The 17,500-nt window shown below is 38.4% G+C and overlaps 1 protein-coding gene across 10 annotated transcripts in view; it reads right to left on the reverse strand.

The window, feature by feature from the left end:
- Positions 1-17,500, reverse strand: part of LOC135200070 (protein glass-like) — a 1,678,662-nt gene that overhangs the window by 530,883 nt on the left and 1,130,279 nt on the right. For all 10 annotated transcript variants that reach the window (XM_064228352.1, XM_064228351.1, XM_064228350.1 and 7 more), the window contains one exon: positions 9,316-9,627. In XM_064228352.1, the coding sequence (XP_064084422.1) occupies positions 9,316-9,627 (312 nt within the window). The remainder of the gene's footprint in view (positions 1-9,315; positions 9,628-17,500) is intronic.

Below are 17,500 nucleotides of genomic sequence, written 5' to 3' on the forward strand. Positions count from 1 at the left end.
GGAAGGGGAATAAATAGGAGAGAGCGAGAGAGAGAGAGAGAGACAGGAGGAGGAGGAGATAGAGAGAGAGAGAGAGAGAGAGAGAGAGAGAGAGAGGAAGAGAGAGGAGAGAGGCCAGGTGGAGGAGGAGGAGGAGGAGGAGGAAGCGAACGAAAAGGACATAACAGAAGGAAACAAAAACAAAAACAATCACTGAATGCGACAATGCGGGGAGGGACAGAATGCGTTTCAAAAAAAAAAAAAAAAAAAAGTAAAAAAATATTTTCTGAACAATACAAAATGGAGTCTGGAAAAATTTTGGGTTTATACGACTGCGTAATGATGCCGTAAGTGAAACTCAGGGACAGAGATTGAATTATATGGACGAAATCCAAAAAGGCAGAAACCCAAAAATGACAATGACACTTTGTATCAGAAACAGGACAAAATTCGATGGTGTAGGCAGAGGGCGCAGCATAAAAATTTAACACAATGAATAACTTGGGAAATAAATTTGTTACGTAAATATTCAGCATGCTTGCATACACTCGCTCACGCACACATATAAATGTAAATTAATGAATATATAATAAATAAATATATATCTTATATAAACATACATACAGATATATACATATATATATGTGTATGTATATATTATATATATACATATATATATATATATATATATATATATATATATATATATATATGTGTGTGTGTGTGTGTGTGTGTGTGTGTATACATACTTTGTCAGTATAAAATTATCTTTTAATTTATATATGTATATATATTATATATGAATTAAAAAATATTTTATACTGAGAAAGTGCGTTACGTTCTTATATACAATATCACAATTTCCGTATAAATAACATTGCATAAAAAAATAGAGATATGCCGAAAATCTTTAACTTGAGCCATGACAAAACTTTCAAATTTCAACGACGTCCACCCAAACGTTACACGGAATAAGCCTGCCACTTCATTACGATAAAAATGCGCACACGCACCGAGTATTTCACTTTTCGACGCAAGTGGAAAAGCAGCGAAGGTCGTGTTTCTTTAAGGTTTTAGGAATCCGGGGCGTACATGATATTTAACCCGTCCTTTTTCCAAGCGTCAGTTCTTTGCCATACTCTACAAAACCCACTTCCGAAATATTTGAGTTTTTTCCCCTCTTGACCCACAGAGATTTCTCACTTTCTTCTACTTCTTCTTCTTCTTCTTCTTCTTCTTCTAGTAGACGTAAATAAGAAATCGGCCTTCGATCTCCAAAAGATTATTTACCCTTACGAACAGCCGACACTTTTCGTTATGGCCCCCATCCTTCTTCTCCGACTCTCTCTCTCTCTCCTGTAATTTGTTATTACAACTTTACTCTTTTTCTCGGTGATAACGCGATGCAACATTACTCAAACATGAACCCACTTTCTTTTAGCTTTCTCTCCCCCTCTCCCTCTCACTCTCTCTCTCTCTCCTCTCTTATGACCACCACTTCACGACATTTTCTTCCTTAATTTACCTCTTCTCTCATTTTCTTTCCCTCTTTCCTATACTAACTTTAACCTTATCCCCCACAAAAATCTCCCCCTTTCCTTCTTGGTACCCCCACCACGCTCACCACCTCCCACCCCCCACCATCCTTTGGCCTCCATTTCCCCAGCTCATTTGACCACTACTCCGGTTTGTATTTGTTCTCTTGATGGGCAGAGGCTTGAAGGAGATGAGGAATGGGTGGAGAGAGAGAGAGAGAGAGGGGGGGGGGGCGGGGGAGGAAGGGATAGGGGAGGGGAAGCAACGGTGACTTGTGGAGGTAAGAAATATGTATAAGGAGGGGATGTAGGGAGACGGAGGGAGGCTTAAAGCAAGAGTAACACTGACTTGTTTACAAGGTGAATGACCCTGTAATGAAATACGAATTAATTGATGAAGAAAACATACCAAAGAGTACACGTACTAACACGAGAGAGAGAGAGAGAGAGAGAGAGAGAGAGAGAGAGAGAGAGAGAGCGTAGACGTAAGAGCAAGTAAGCAACGGGACCCAGAGATGCCTCAATGAAATAAAAGAAAGAGGGGGAAAAAAAAGAAAGGAAAAAAAGGGGCCATTTCTAGAGGTCCAGCGAGGCCGCAGTGCCACTGCCCGAAGGCTCGTCGAGCGATCAGAAACCTTAAAGAGTGCCAGATTGTTTGGGGAAAAATCCCAGAGGCTATTATGAGGAAGATGGCTCCCTTCCTCACTAGCAACTGCCTCTCCGAGGATGATGTTTTGCGCAACAAGACGACTGACTTAAAGACGATATCAGTCCTTAAACACGCCGTTATTGACGTGGATTAAGAGAGCTTCAAGTCCGTCGACGGCTGCAGATGTGATCAAATGGACTGCCACGCAGAAGGGCACCGAAGGCAATGCAAGACTCGTGGGAATTTCAATAAAATGACGAAAGTAACGAAGATTTTGGTCCTCGAAGGCGATGGTGAGTATATGGTCTGTTACTGAAAAGTAATAAGAGGAGGAATAACGAGTAAATAATAATAATAAGAGTAACAAAAACAAAGGCCTAACACATGAATGACCCACTCATAACATACATTTATGCCTATCATTGAATATGAGCACTGTGCGCATTCCGCATAAAAAACACAGACAAACACGCATTCGCCGAACACACAAAGTAACGAGATAAAGTGCAGCTTCAACTAGATAATTACGAGGCCGGGCTTAAATCATGCCCCCACCAGCCGTGAATAAAAAAAAAAAGAGAAGAAAAAGCGCAGGAAAAAAAAAACCCAAATTCAAGTCACTTTTCCGAAATCCGGGGCCCCTTTTTTCGGGCCGGTCAAATAGAACCCACTCAGATTCAAGTGCCCATCAGGCAGCCAGGAAGAATGACCACATTATAACGAAGAATGAAGACTGCAGGGGAAAAGTAGTAGCCGGAGCCCTCGAGTACGCTCGCCTATTTCCCCTCGTACTGGAGGAGTGATGGAGTCCAGGAGCGGCCGAGCCGGCGGTTGGGCGGGCGGGCGGGCGGGCGTGCAGGCAGACGGGCGGGTTATATACCTAGTTCGTTCAACCCGGGAATTAAAAAATGAACGAAGAAAGAGGAGAAAAAAAATGGGGGGAAGATTAAAAATCAGAATGGCCCTGAGTAAACACAGCCTCTTGTTTGCATGTGTTAATTCAAATGTCGGTCATTTTTTTTCTCCTTTCTGGAACTTACACTCTCTCTCTCTCTCTCTCTCTCTCTCTCTCTCTCTCGTGTTTTCCTGCCGTATGAGGCGGTCGGAACTTGAAAGTAAAAAGGTACTGTTCGTATTAGTGAAGGGCTGAAGTCTACCCAGGTAACCTTCATCGGAAAAAAAAAACACCTGGCTTCCAAAACAAATGTGTTGCCTTACAGGCGTCTTAATTACCTGCTTATGCAAATTTTCATTTAATGGGTGCAGCCTTAAAGAATGCGATTTTTTGGGTAGATATAATTTGTTGTTTTTTAAATGAAAAAACACGCATATCGACATTCCGTCCGAATGACCTGAAAGGAACACCTTAGAATACTGCTCTCTTTATATATATATATATATATATATATATATATATATATATATATATATATATATATATATATATATATTTATATATATATATATCTGTGTGTGTGTGTGTGTGTGTGTGAGTGCACGGACGGAGCCTAAGTAAGTATTCAATGGTAGGATGTGGAGAGGGTTGCGGTTTCCATTTCAAATAATCACGTGATCGATAGACAAAAACAGAAAGAGGAAATTATCAGTTGCATGACCGGGGAAGCCGTCACATCAAATAACGAAGTTTCATGGGCGAGGAAATTAAAAGAAATTATCGTGCCCGTTAATCCTTCTACAAATGGAGGGAGGAGGGAGGAGGAGGAGGAGGAGGAGGAGGAGGAGGAATTAGGCAGCCTTCCTAATCCCGCAAAAGACGTCCTATGCTGGACGTGGTTTATTGACGAATGGATTAAGGCCGGGGATTTGTCTACTGCTCTGATGGCCAAGTAATAATAATGAAGAAGCCTTCGAGGTAAGACGGAGCTAAATAACAATCTCAATAAGAGTGACTTGGTAGTATCAGGCAAAGGAAAAATGACCCTTATAGCTAGTTCCTCCTCGGCATTTTGTTGATCAACGGGCGCCCTACGCACTGCATTATATTCTGTGGCTTTTTTGTCATTCCCCCAAAGGAATAAAAAAAAAAATAAAAATAAAAACTCTTCAAGACACGGACCTCCTACTGCGGTAAAATAATATTACTTTGCAAGTAAATGTCTTTATTACATAATCGGATTCTCTATTGTTTTTGTTTATCAATAGTCAAGAGTAAAAGACAAGCGTGGAACCTGGAAATATCATATTAAAGAATTAAATCTCTCTCTCTCTCTCTCTCTCTCTCTCTCTCTCTCTCTCTCACATCACACACACACACACACACACACACACACACATACACACGCACACACACACACACACACAAGAATACTTTCATTATATACATCTTTCCTTTCTATACAGCTACTGACAAGGTAAAAATAATGTTAAAGGCTCTCGGCATATCGAAAAAAAATGGAGTAAATAAATATAAAAAAGCCGGAATAGCTACCCTGCTAAAAAATACCATAAAAAAGGATGGAAATAAAGAAAGTAAATAAAAATGGGGTAACGAGAATTTTACCACTTCAAGCCATAAATTCAAACGACTCAAAACACCTATCTAAGCCTACGGTCACATACTGCATACACTGTATAGTTCTATACGCTGTGTATTTTTGCATTGGGTGTCCTTTACCCTTAATTGAAAAAGGTCGACAGCTGTACGTCACCTCAATTTACTTGGGGGAAAAAAAACATAAGCGTTGTAATAAAAACTAGAACAGATGTACAGAATAAATAAGGTTAAAATAGAGGTTAATGATAAAACAAATGTCTATTAATGTGTAAACTATACATATATTAATATACCTGAGGAGTACACAAATTCCATGTAAAATCGAAAAGATTTTTCATACCTATCTCTACTAAATATTGGCAATAACTAAGCTGAACAAGATCGATTATTATGAACCATTCAAAGGTGACAGGTCTGCGTTCAAAAGCACACACGAACGAACGACAGGTAACGAAAAGGAAGCAACGAAATAGAAATCCAGTTTCACCGAAACATCTCATTCTAAAACTATGCATCACCAAGCATTTATTCGGCATTACCGAAACTCACTCAAGCAACATCAAAGTACCTGATATCAAACAATCATTGAAGCATAGGATTCTTAAAAGTAGGTCTCGAACTATCAACTACTGAAACACTAGAAAATTTATTTACAATAAAAAAAAATGTCTTAATAGTGAAAACGGAGACGAGTTCCCTCGCATGGGAAAGCGAAAACGAAAAACCCGCAGAGACGAAAGGACAAAATCACCTGATTGTCCATCTTAGGAATCACCGAAACATTTGATCATTCCTCCAAAAAACTACCTTTGGAAAAAAAAATATCTCTGAAGAAAAAATCGGCAACGAATCTTTGCTTCAAGTTCTCCCCAAAAAACAGTGTGGTCCCTTCATCTGGGCCCTGGTCCCCGCCCCCCTCCCCCATTTAACCCCTCACCCGCCTCCCTAAACAAGACCCCTAAAACATCATCATCATCATCATCATGAGCAGCAGCAGCAGCAGTAGCAGCAGCAACCCCTCGCCTTCGGCCTTTCCCTCCCTTTCCCTCCCCTCCCCTCCCCTCCCCTCCCCTCGCAAGCCGAGTTCTCTCAACCATTTCCCCTCGGGAAGATGACGGATAAGCGAAACACCAAATGGAGACAGGTATGAACAGCAGGGGCTGCATAAAAGGGAAGAAAAGCTGCCTGATAAGGGAGAAAGAAAGGAAATGGGAAGGATGAGAATAAATAAAACACAGGACCGTGAATGAGCGATATTTACATGAGATCAAATCCCGCATCTCCAGGGAGAAAAGGTTCCAGATATGCATCAAATCAAATGAAAAAGAAAATCAAGACCTTAAGATATTTGGTGTCCTTGCATTACAATATCAGCTACGATAACAACGTAAAGTGAAAAAAAAAACCGACATAGGAAGACGACCTGGGAAAGAGGGTGATAAAAAGGTAAATAGAAATAAATGTAATAAGATGAAAGTCAGAAAGGTGTACAAAACTCCTCCTGAAATCATTGTTTTCTGTATAAAAAAAAATAAGATAAAATACAGCCACAGCGTAGAAAAAAATGAGATATAACATGGAAGATTTTATTATAAATTTCATTATCTACCATCACCAATCATAAAACAAACACTACCTGATCAAGTATACAAAATAAGACAAACAACGACTAACAAAGCATGTATTAATAAGGAGCCCAGAAAAAAAATTAAAGAGGAAAAAGAAGGGAGAGCACCTCACAAGACCGAATCGAGAAAGCCAAAACGAAAGTTCTCAGAGAGAGAGAGAGAGAGAGAGAGAGAGAGAGAGAGAGAGAGAGAGAGAGAGAGAGAGACTACATTCCTTATCTTACCACAGTAGAGGGACCCCAAGATCTTCACTAGCCTAAGTGTTGCGGAAAAGTTAGCCAAGAAACGAGAGAGCCATTTCCTAATGGCCTTTTCAAAAGGAGGTTCTGTCTGGTAGTTTTGTTTCTTTCGTCTTGTTTCTCTTGTGGCTCTCAGAGGGCGAGTCCGCATCCGAAACATTATAAGCCATTGAAGCCTACGCAAAAACACATGCACACATTTTAGTACGCAGGCTACACACCCACAGGGATTTGCACATACACCCATCTACTTTTTACATTATATATATATATATGTATATATTATATATATTATATATATATATCTATATATATATATATATATATATATATATATATATATATATATATATATATATATATATACATACAGTTACTTGCATTTAATTATTGCATCCAAAAACATATATATTAAGGAGAAAGAGAGAGCCTGAATGCGCACACACACACAAATACATACACACATTCTCAACTTCATATTTCTCTCGCATGATATTCACCTAATACTCTCTCTCTCTTTCTCTCTCTCTCCCCGAAAACGTTCAACCGGAAAGCAACTTTTAGCCGTTCTCATAAGTTTTAATTCGGTTGGCTGGCAACCAGCAGAAGTCCCTGAGTGGGGATTCGAGCCCAGACTAGGGCCACTAACCCCCTCCCCCTTCAAAATCTCCCACAACCCCCTTTTGCCCACCCACAACTACTACCTAACTCCCGTCCATATCATCATCTCTCCCCGTGACCCTTTCCCTCCTCCCGTTGGATCCCAAACACTTCGGTGGATACTTATCTTTTCCATTTTATTTACTCATTTCCTTATATAAGTTCCTATACCATAACTGGAATACCATGCCAAAATTGGCACCTGTACGAATACGCACCCACCATATCTAGTGCACTGAGCTTATATATGGTATCCTGAACCCAGGTAATCATAATCACGACCGGACATCATAATTTCTTCAAATTTCTTGCACTGGGATCTTAAGGCTTTTGTAGTGCCAAGTGTATAAAAAAAAAGTGTGAAGAATTCGCGAAGTTAAGAGGGCATTGTGGCTATTACGATTACATATGTATCTGGTAAAAATGACCAGAAGATTCTACATATATACATATATAAACAATTACATATATATATATTATATATATATATATATATATATATATACATATATATATATATATATATATATATATATATATATATACAAAATTATATATTTTAAACGCTAGACCGTATCATCTACCAGTATTCATTCACAAAAAGCTAAGTAACAATAAAATATCATATGATTGCCTGACGAACATTACTGATCTTCCGATTAATCTAATGTTATGAAATAGTTTTAGGGGGTTAAATACCCACCTCTCTCATATGACACGTGAACTTGATTTCCATGTGACCCGTTCTTCTTTAAAACCTTTAAAGCATTACGATTTCCGATACCCAACTAAGAATATTTATCAACCGTAATGTCGAAATGGGTTCTAATCTCGTTCGGCCGCGAGTTCGATTCTCGGGCATTCCACTGAGGTGTGAGAGATGTGTATTTCTGGCGATAGAAGTTCACTCTCAACGTGGTTCGGGAGTCACGTAAAGCCGTTGGTCCCGTTGCTGAATAACCTCTGGTTCCATGCAACGTAAAAACACCATATAAACAAACAAACAAACAAACAAAGGATATATATATATATATATATATATATATATATATATATATATATATATATATATATATATATATAACTACAAAGAATAATGAGCAACATATCGAAAACAGTTCTAGACTCTGTCTCAAACACAGAGAGAGAGAGAGAGAGAGAGAGAGAGAGAGAGAGAGAGAGAGAGAGAGAGAGAGAGGAAATAAAATGTTTCCCAATGGAAATGAAAAAGACACCTGGAAAGAATTGCAAGCAATTTCTTAGGAGAGCTCTCGAGAAGAATAAGTTAAGGATTGGCCATTTGCTTCCCGTGAGAAAACGAGTACGTAAAATGAAAATGCGATGAAAAGTGTACGACTGTCAATTACTTTTTTGGAAGGAAACGTGAAAATATACTAAACTCATTTGAAAAACCTATCTCCGGGATACAGCCCTCACGTTATGATAAAATAGAAGTAAACAAATTTCGTGAAAAAATAATCACTATGAATAGTTTTCATAAAAATACGAATCGAGTTGTCAGTGAATTTTCTTCTATATAAATGCTGAAGAAAATAATGCAGATGACATAAGAAAATAAGTGATAAATTGTGAATTCTGAAAAAGTAATAGCACAAGACAATAACCAATATCTAAGTTAATTCAGGGGAAGAAAGGAACGATTGTGAGAGTGTACAAAACCCTTAGAGATAGAGCACAAAAGGCAAAATGGAAAAAAAAAAAAATTTCAAGTTTTCAAAATTCACAACTCCCAAGCACTTACCCACCGATGTAGCTGAAAAGTAAACAAACAAACAAAACACTGCCATTTTTTACAATCGGCGTGACCTACAAAGAGTGAAAAAGGGACAGAACAAACCAATAAATAACTAGATAAGCAAATGGTACACCAGAAAGAATAAATTTCTGTGTATTCCGTCCCCATCTATTCCCCCCGAAAACGAGGCTCAATAAACTTTCATCAAAGCCTCCCCCTACCCACCTTTTTAGCGTTATCCCTTCCCCCTACCTTGGGAGGTTTACCCTTTTCCTTCTAAGCCCACTTCCCATCTTCCCCTGTCCTTCGTTCCTGATACCCGATCGAAGATTCTTATCTTGAGCTTTATCTTACCTTATCGAGAGCGGGGGGCGAATGGGTGTCTGGACGTTCAGGTTCAGATCGAAGGTCGTGGGCGCCCCAATACAGGGAGCGCTCTGAAGCGTGTCCGAGAGGGGGAGAGGAAGGGGGCACGTCTCCCCTTGGGGACGAAGGCCGCAAGAGCTGACACATTGTCTGCTGCAGAAGGGAGTGAGCGCCCACACCACCCGCAGCTGCGGCAGCAGCCGCCATGGCAGGGCTGAGACCAGGAGGAAGAGAAGGGCCGTTGTGGGGTGTGTCGGACCCTCCAAGGCTGTCGCCGCCGCCCTCATTCTCGCCCGTTTCCTGAAAAAGTATTTTCGATGTTAGAACAGTATTCCAGGGACCAACATTAGTATGAGGCATTAGCCTCAAGCATAGCCTGCTTCATAATTATTAGAATCATACATTACATATCTTTAACATAGTGAACAAGTGATCTTGACCAATGAGGCTTTCCACTCACCTCGAGAACACACAGAGAGAGAGAGAGAGAGAGAGAGAGAGAGAGAGAGAGAGAGAGAGAGAGAGAGAGAGAGAGAGAGAGACTTCCGAATGCGAATGATATTAATAATACCTCTTATGAAGACTGTAAAATAAAAAATAAGCTCGGAATTTACAGTCACTTTTACCAATGACGATTTGAGCTAATGCTTACTTTTGAAACCTAGCAACAGCAGCCTCAAATAATGAAGGACCGAGCCGCCTTTCAATGAACTGTTTGTGCATATGGTCATAATAAAGTAAAGGGGAAAACTTTCCTTTGATAACAAGCCAGTGACTAATCCTGTTAAACAAAGGTCAGAAATTACAGTTTAAACACGATACCGTATAAAACATTCTTGGCACAAAACATGATGCATGCATAAGGACAAATAAATATGCATTGGCATACGTATCAAATTGCGCTTATTTGTGTCTGCTTTGTGTCAGCGAAGACAGATGTTCATTGTCCATGTAAGTGTGCAATCAAAAACATTCAAAACGAAATTATATATATATATATATATATATATATATCTATATATTATATATATATAATATATATATATATATATATATATATATATATAATTATATATATATATATATATATATATATATATATATGTGTGTGTGTGTGTGTGTGTGTATGTTTGTATGTATGTATGTAATTAAACGTTAGAATATGAAAGATAAACAGGCATACAGTAATACACACAATATAAACATTACATAAAATTGTCCTTCATGTTCTTCTTGTTGGTACATTCACGCACACACACTGCTAGCAAACCCTGGCAAAAGAAAAGAAATAAAGAAAAGAAAAAAAATGTACGCAACGCGAAATGTTACAATCGAATCAATACGTATATCTCACGTCATCAAATTCTGTCAAGATAAAAAGTTTCTAGAAAGCTTGAAGACTCCGACGTACCCTCCAGCCAGGAAGTGAGCTGTCGCCACCATATCTTTATCGCAACACATCTAAATATGTTTTACATAATGAATGATGAATTATCAATAAAACACAATTTAAATATGCGAACCGATGTTAGTCTGTACGAAGGAAGGTCCATTTTTAAAAAATGGGTGTGACAACGCGCAGTCTCCGTAACTACTTGACTTGTCCATAATGTAACACTGTTGTCGGAAAAAAATTATTCACCACCAACTCAATATATGCGGGTATTCATACATACATATATACATACATACATACTTACAAACATACATATATGTATATGTAGTATATAATATAAATATATATGTGTGTGTGTGTATGAATACATAACGCACACTTCCTTGAAGCAAAACTGCAACAAAGAAGGCGTAAAAGGCTAAGGCAACGAGTTCATTCTAAAGAAACCTAACATGTTAAGATTTTTCGTTACTTCTGAAAGTTATATCCTGAAAAGCCTTGATTACCACACGCAAGTGCTCTGTTAAAAACACACATTCCCCGACAGAAAGTGCATTTTCACAAAACAAAAGGATTGTCCAAAAAAGCTCTGGAATCCGTCCACTAGCTTCCGGACATATCACAGAGCACGATGGAGCCGTGAAGCGTGCGACAAGAAAACAAAACTCCCGCCAAAAAATCTCCCTAAAACTGGCGCGCTTTTTTCCCGCCATTTTTCCTGTGGAAGGCGGTTAGCGCGAAAAGAACAGAGGTGGGATGTGCAAGTGATCCATTTTGGTTGATGATGAAATATGGCTAATTTGTCGCCGGCGGAACTTCCAAATTATGATTTATCAGATTTCTAAGCGTCATTTGACGGAGCACACGAAAGAAACCAGTAAAATAGGCGCTGGTTCTGTGAACTTTAGGCCTCGCATTAAGACCTGGGTGAGACAGGACGGAAGGAACATCGCTAGAGGCCTTCAACGCGCAGTGGGTTAGGGGAAACTTAGGGGCTTCATTTAACTGTCTTTTAAAACAAAAGCAATCCTGGATGAAGAAGAAAAAGAAAAAAAAACAGGGAAGGGGAGAGATGCAACATAAACTTGAGTAATGCTTTTTTGGTTGGAGAAAGTTGGTCTTCGGCGTCTGGTTAAATCAGGGTATAATTTCAAGGCCGAGTTTTTACTATTTTTAAATTCATATATATATATAAAACTTATATGCTGCATAAACTCATGAAAAGTGCGATTACTATTACCTACTAAAAAATCTGCGTCATAATCATCATCTTGCTACAACGATAGTTGGAACATAAGCTTCCACCCACCGATTTACACAAAGGAAAAAGTATGGATTCGGTTATTTCTGTCAAGTGTCTACATTTTGACATTTTTTTGTCTTATCTATTCATTCTCAGAAAGGTGTCTCAGAGCTAAAGGGGCAAGTAAAGAGAAAAGGTTAATGACAAAACCAAATAAACTTGATTCGTAATTTGTGGAAAAATAAGTCTTTTCTGATAAGAAATATCTTTGTCAATAAAACTAGAATATGCAAAAGTTCACAAAAATGTATTGTATATAGTATATAAATATATATCAATGCATATATATATATATATATATATATATATATATATATATATATATATATATATGTGTGTGTGTGTGTGCGTGTGTGTATAATTACATAAGGAACAAGTAGTATTTCTCGAATGATGTCAAAGGCTTTACGAGGAGTGCAGCTGGAAACCTAACAGATACATAAAACACGCAGTCCAGAAATGAAATTAGATGTTATGAGAGATTTTACGTCTTATATGACATTATCCGAGTCACTTCTTCAATTATGCCATCTTATCAGGATGTTACCCCTTATTAAATTTCAATTTCTTCTTCTTAAGGGGCAACGTAATTACATAATGCTATAACACGCGTTACTTTAACACTTACTCGACGTAATTCAATATTGAAGCTGAATAGCTTTATATTTCTTGAAGTAATTACGGGGACTTACATTTTCAGGAATACTAATAGAATGAAAACCGGAGGCGACGAATTGAATACAATTGCACCGTCCGGAGGACAAGTTCTGGATCAAAATGAGAACTTGGGAATATCCTACATTTAAAAACCAAGAATCCTCTGAAATCTAGTATACACATGTATTAAAAAAGGAAAATCCAATAATTCATGGAAAAGACTGTAATAAGCTCTTCATTTTGGAAGGATAACAACTGAAACCCATAGACAAATCTTCCGCCCAATTATTGAAAGAAAATGGATGCATCAACCGAGAGAGAGAGAGAGAGAGAGAGAGAGAGAGAGAGAGAGAGAGAGAGAGAGAGAGAAAACACATCTCACGAAGGGGGGTAAAATTAACCTAGGCTCTTATGCTACCTTGAAGGAGAGGCTTATTAACACTTTACTCCCTTACAGAAGTCAAGATTCATCGATCCGAACGTTTGGAGAGCACTGACATCTATGGAACTTATGCACACATGAGGCATACATACATATATACATAATACACACACATGTATATATATATATATATATATATATATATATATATATATATATATATATATATATATATGACGGAATTTATGGAGTGCGACCTTAGCCAGTGCCACTTGAATGAGCAATGAGATGGACTTAGGGTCCCCTCTGAGTAATATTCTGTTAGGGACAGACACCACTAAGGCCGTATACCACTGGGCCATTTTCTAAGCCTCGAGTGTCAACAGACGTGATCAACTTCCTGTCTCCGGATATCTTCAGACTCAAGGATCTGTAAGCTCCAAATAATTTAGCTAGAGAGAGAGAGAGAGAGAGAGAGAGAGAGAGAGAGAGAGCCCTAACAGAATGGAAGGGTAATTACGTTAAATTTAATAGGAATACTCGTATGTTTTTAAACCCAGCAAAGAAATGCATTGCACAAGTGTAATGGCATATTTGGTTCCTAAATTATAAAAAATGATTTAAAATAACTGTAATGATGATTCAGTGTAAGGAAAGGAAGACATTAAAAGAATGTAAATAACAACGCATAATTTTTAAAGGTAAATGTAATGTGAATACAATATATGACGATTAATATGCCAGGCTAAAAAAACAAAGATCCGTCTTATGTACCTCAAAAAATAAATTAAATTCAACTATCTCAATTTCTCAGCGTTGATCAGTATGGATCATCAGATATAAAAAACAGATAATTCTTAAAATAATTTGTTTCGGCTTTCTGAGATTAGTTACGAAATATTTCGAAGACGAGAGACATTTTTCAACTTTTATATCGAAGCAACTTAATTTTCAGAGTTAATAATTGAAATGCGGTTTGAACGAGTGCAGTTATTGGTTAATGTCGTGATTAAATAATGCGTCCTAATAAAAATACAAATGATAATCTAGTCATACAAGACATGATCAAATTTATCCTCGCAGTACAGAAATAAAGGATCTTTTTTAACTGCACAGAACGTCATCCGGCCATATTTTGCAATGAACAATGCTGTACGCATGTATCTCTCCTCCTCCTCCTCCTCCTCCTCCTCCTCCTCCACAATTCAGTGACGGAATTCGCCATTGAAAGTCATTTCCAGAGACCAGGCTTTCTTTCATCTCTTTCTCCAGCTCATCACGGAAACTTGCGAACTCGCGTGAAATGCAAGACATGTGGGGCGCCCGCTGAAGTCCACCCTCCGCTGATAAAACAAGTCGAATGGAAATGAGAGAGAGAGAGAGAGAGAGAGAGAGAGAGAGAGAGAGAGAGAGAGAGATGGGAGTCACGTTTTCGAATGGCAACTGTTAAGATCAACGCCGACTGTAACCTAGGAATTGCAGGGGCAGCGATGCCAACTGAACGACTGATAAATAATGACTGACGCAGAAACCTTAACATTTCATAGGTGTTAATGGGAGTTACAACTGGAGAGACATGGTTAATATGACTGATGTTAAATCTTTGGGAGAATTGATTCAGCTTTTTCCTGAAGATGACATATGTGTTCTTTCTCTGAAAATGTCTGGAAGAATTCACTAGACTTAAAATTAAAAGTCCCTTAGGTATAACCTTAATAATTCCATCAAATAACAGACTCAAAAGATTTTACGGCCCTTTACCCAGAAATCTATATTCATTTATAGATTCTTCATCGGAAATAATACAGTAAATGTACTATATCGAAAAAAATAGATAAGACAATGTTTCTTCCATTGTCAAGTTATACACGAGAACATACTATATTACGTATTAAACAAAAGACACACACACACACACACACACACACACACACAAAAACGTTGATACAGCTAGTCTCTTCCTTCATACGAATGAATTTTGATGATTGAACCTTTTAAAAACTCTAAGACATCCGACAACATTTCTTCCCGGCTCCGATTTCGGAAACGTTCCTTCCTTAACTGGAAGGAATGAGAGGAGAGGCGCTGCAGTTCACCATCCCAAAAACAGAGACTCCTCAATCTATTGGCCAAGACAATAAACCCGGCCAAGGGATGAAGGACTCTCGCGTCTTCAATAACCGGGGCGATTCCTATCTTGAGTGTCGAGAGAAAGACAAGCAATGGAAAGTCGGTGCAATAAAGTGATTCAAAGGCAGTGCCACTTAATAAGGCCGCGGAAAACGGGAAGCCAGTGGAGGGAGGGGTGACTTACTTACAGAGAGGCTCGACTGGCGTTGCTGCCTATGAAAGATCTGGCATAAAAAAAAGCTTGAGGAAATAAGAGAAATTTAAGTATTATATTTTTCCAGTTAACTCTTTTGTTAACTAACCGAAAGAGAGAGAGAGAGAGAGAGAGAGAGAGAGAGAGAGAGAGAGAGAGAGGATCAAATAAGTTTACCTTCGACTAATCTTACAGTATCATACTGAGAGAAAAAGAGAGAGGGAGAAAGAGGCAGAGTAAGAGAAGTATCCACTAACCGATCGATGGTTTTGACTAGTTCCGTAAATTAGTCGTCAAAACAACGTTCTCCTCACACTGCAAGCCAAATCTAATAAGTGAAAGAAGTTAGGGAAAATTCTCTAAGTTTTAATTCGCGTCCGAAGACTTGTTTAGCAGCTGAAACAGAGAGAGAGAGAGAGAGAGAGAGAGAGAGAGAGAGAAGAGAGAGAGAGAGAGAATTCTGCCAATCTCCTGCTCACATTTTTACAATCGAATATATATATATATATATATATATATATATATATATATATATAATATATGACACACAGCTAGTTATTGTATTTCCATCTTCAACCTTTCGATTGGCGCCGACCTATCAGCCTCTCTAACGAAGGTCGGAGTGGGGTTCCTCTCGCATTGCAAAACGACACTTTTTACGAACGAGGACGAACGCCATTCTTTGGAGGAGCCGAGTATGTTCGACCTGGTAAAGCATAAGAGGCTCCACCTTATCGGAGGGGATCTTGGAAAGAACCCTCGACGTCCTCTGCTTACGTTGAAAAAATAGTTTGCAAAATAGAAAAAAAAATGAATTGCGGAAATTAAACTGTGAAATTTATATGTAACACCAAATACATTCTATGCGGATTAAGCGGCGGGGGAGGGGAGGGGGTCCGACACTGAAGCCGATTACGTTCAAGAGTTGTCTCGGCAATGCCGGAACAAGGCCGTTATAATTATTGCGGTCACTCGGCTTGAAAATACACAGGCTATCCACACTAGTGACCCCAGTGAAATCATGATCTATTCAAAAAGCAAAACACGACTTACCGATGAGAACTCGTATTTGGCTTTTGCAAGAAATTATGCGTGTTTTATTATTTTCTACAAAGAACCCCAAAATGTTTCAAGACAAAGACTTCAATATCAAGATAGCGAACCAAAACAAATTTTGTATAAGTACAAAGCAATCATATTATAAGTGTCACGAGTGTTCAAGATCTATGCCGATAAGGCAAGACAGCCCGCAAGAAGTCGCAGAAATATGGTGATGACTTTTCTTGAAGTGCATTCATGTCTACCCGTGACCTTAGTCGTGTCCAGTGTAAGCCTCAACATAAATAACAAAGATGGTGATAAAGACGATGATGATCTAATAACAAACGAACACCTGCAGCACCGCTATATAGCTATACATACATACATACATACATACATATATATATATATATATATATATATATATATATATACACACACATATATATAGTATATATATATATATATATATATATATATATATATATATATATAATATCATAAGTAATAATAACCGAGAGGAAAAATGAGAAATCTAAATGCCTAATTCTAAGGACCGTTTCTTATCAGCATATGAGCAACGGAGATAAATATCAAATCTACAACCAGGTAGAAGAGAGCCAAAAAATGAAGCTCCAGACAGATAAGGAGGATAAAGCTCATGATGACGGCGTGATACAAAGCTGGAGAGAGAGAGAGAGAGAGAGAGAGAGAGAGAGAGAGAGAGAGAGAGAGAGAATGTTACAAACTTAAAAGCCATCGAGATATAGCCAAGAGACCAAGGTGGGAGAGGAGAGATTTCCTACAGACAAACATTGTATAAAAAAAGAGAGAAACCGAGCAACCAGATCTATATATATAGAGAGAGAGAGAGAGAGAGAGAGAGAGAGAGAGAGAGAGAGAGAGTGAGAGAGAGAGAGAGAGAGAGAGGGGGAAAAAATCCCCTCAAAGTCCCACCACCATCTTCGCCCAAGCCGCAAAATTACCAAAGTTGTGCAAGAGATTATATTTGATAAGAATGCACCACGGGAACTCATATTATATGCCGAGGGTTTCTGCGCTCAGGAAAAG

The sequence above is a fragment of the Macrobrachium nipponense genome, chromosome 26 (genome assembly GCF_015104395.2).
Source record: "Macrobrachium nipponense isolate FS-2020 chromosome 26, ASM1510439v2, whole genome shotgun sequence".
Classification (NCBI taxonomy): Eukaryota; Metazoa; Arthropoda; class Malacostraca; order Decapoda; family Palaemonidae; genus Macrobrachium; species Macrobrachium nipponense.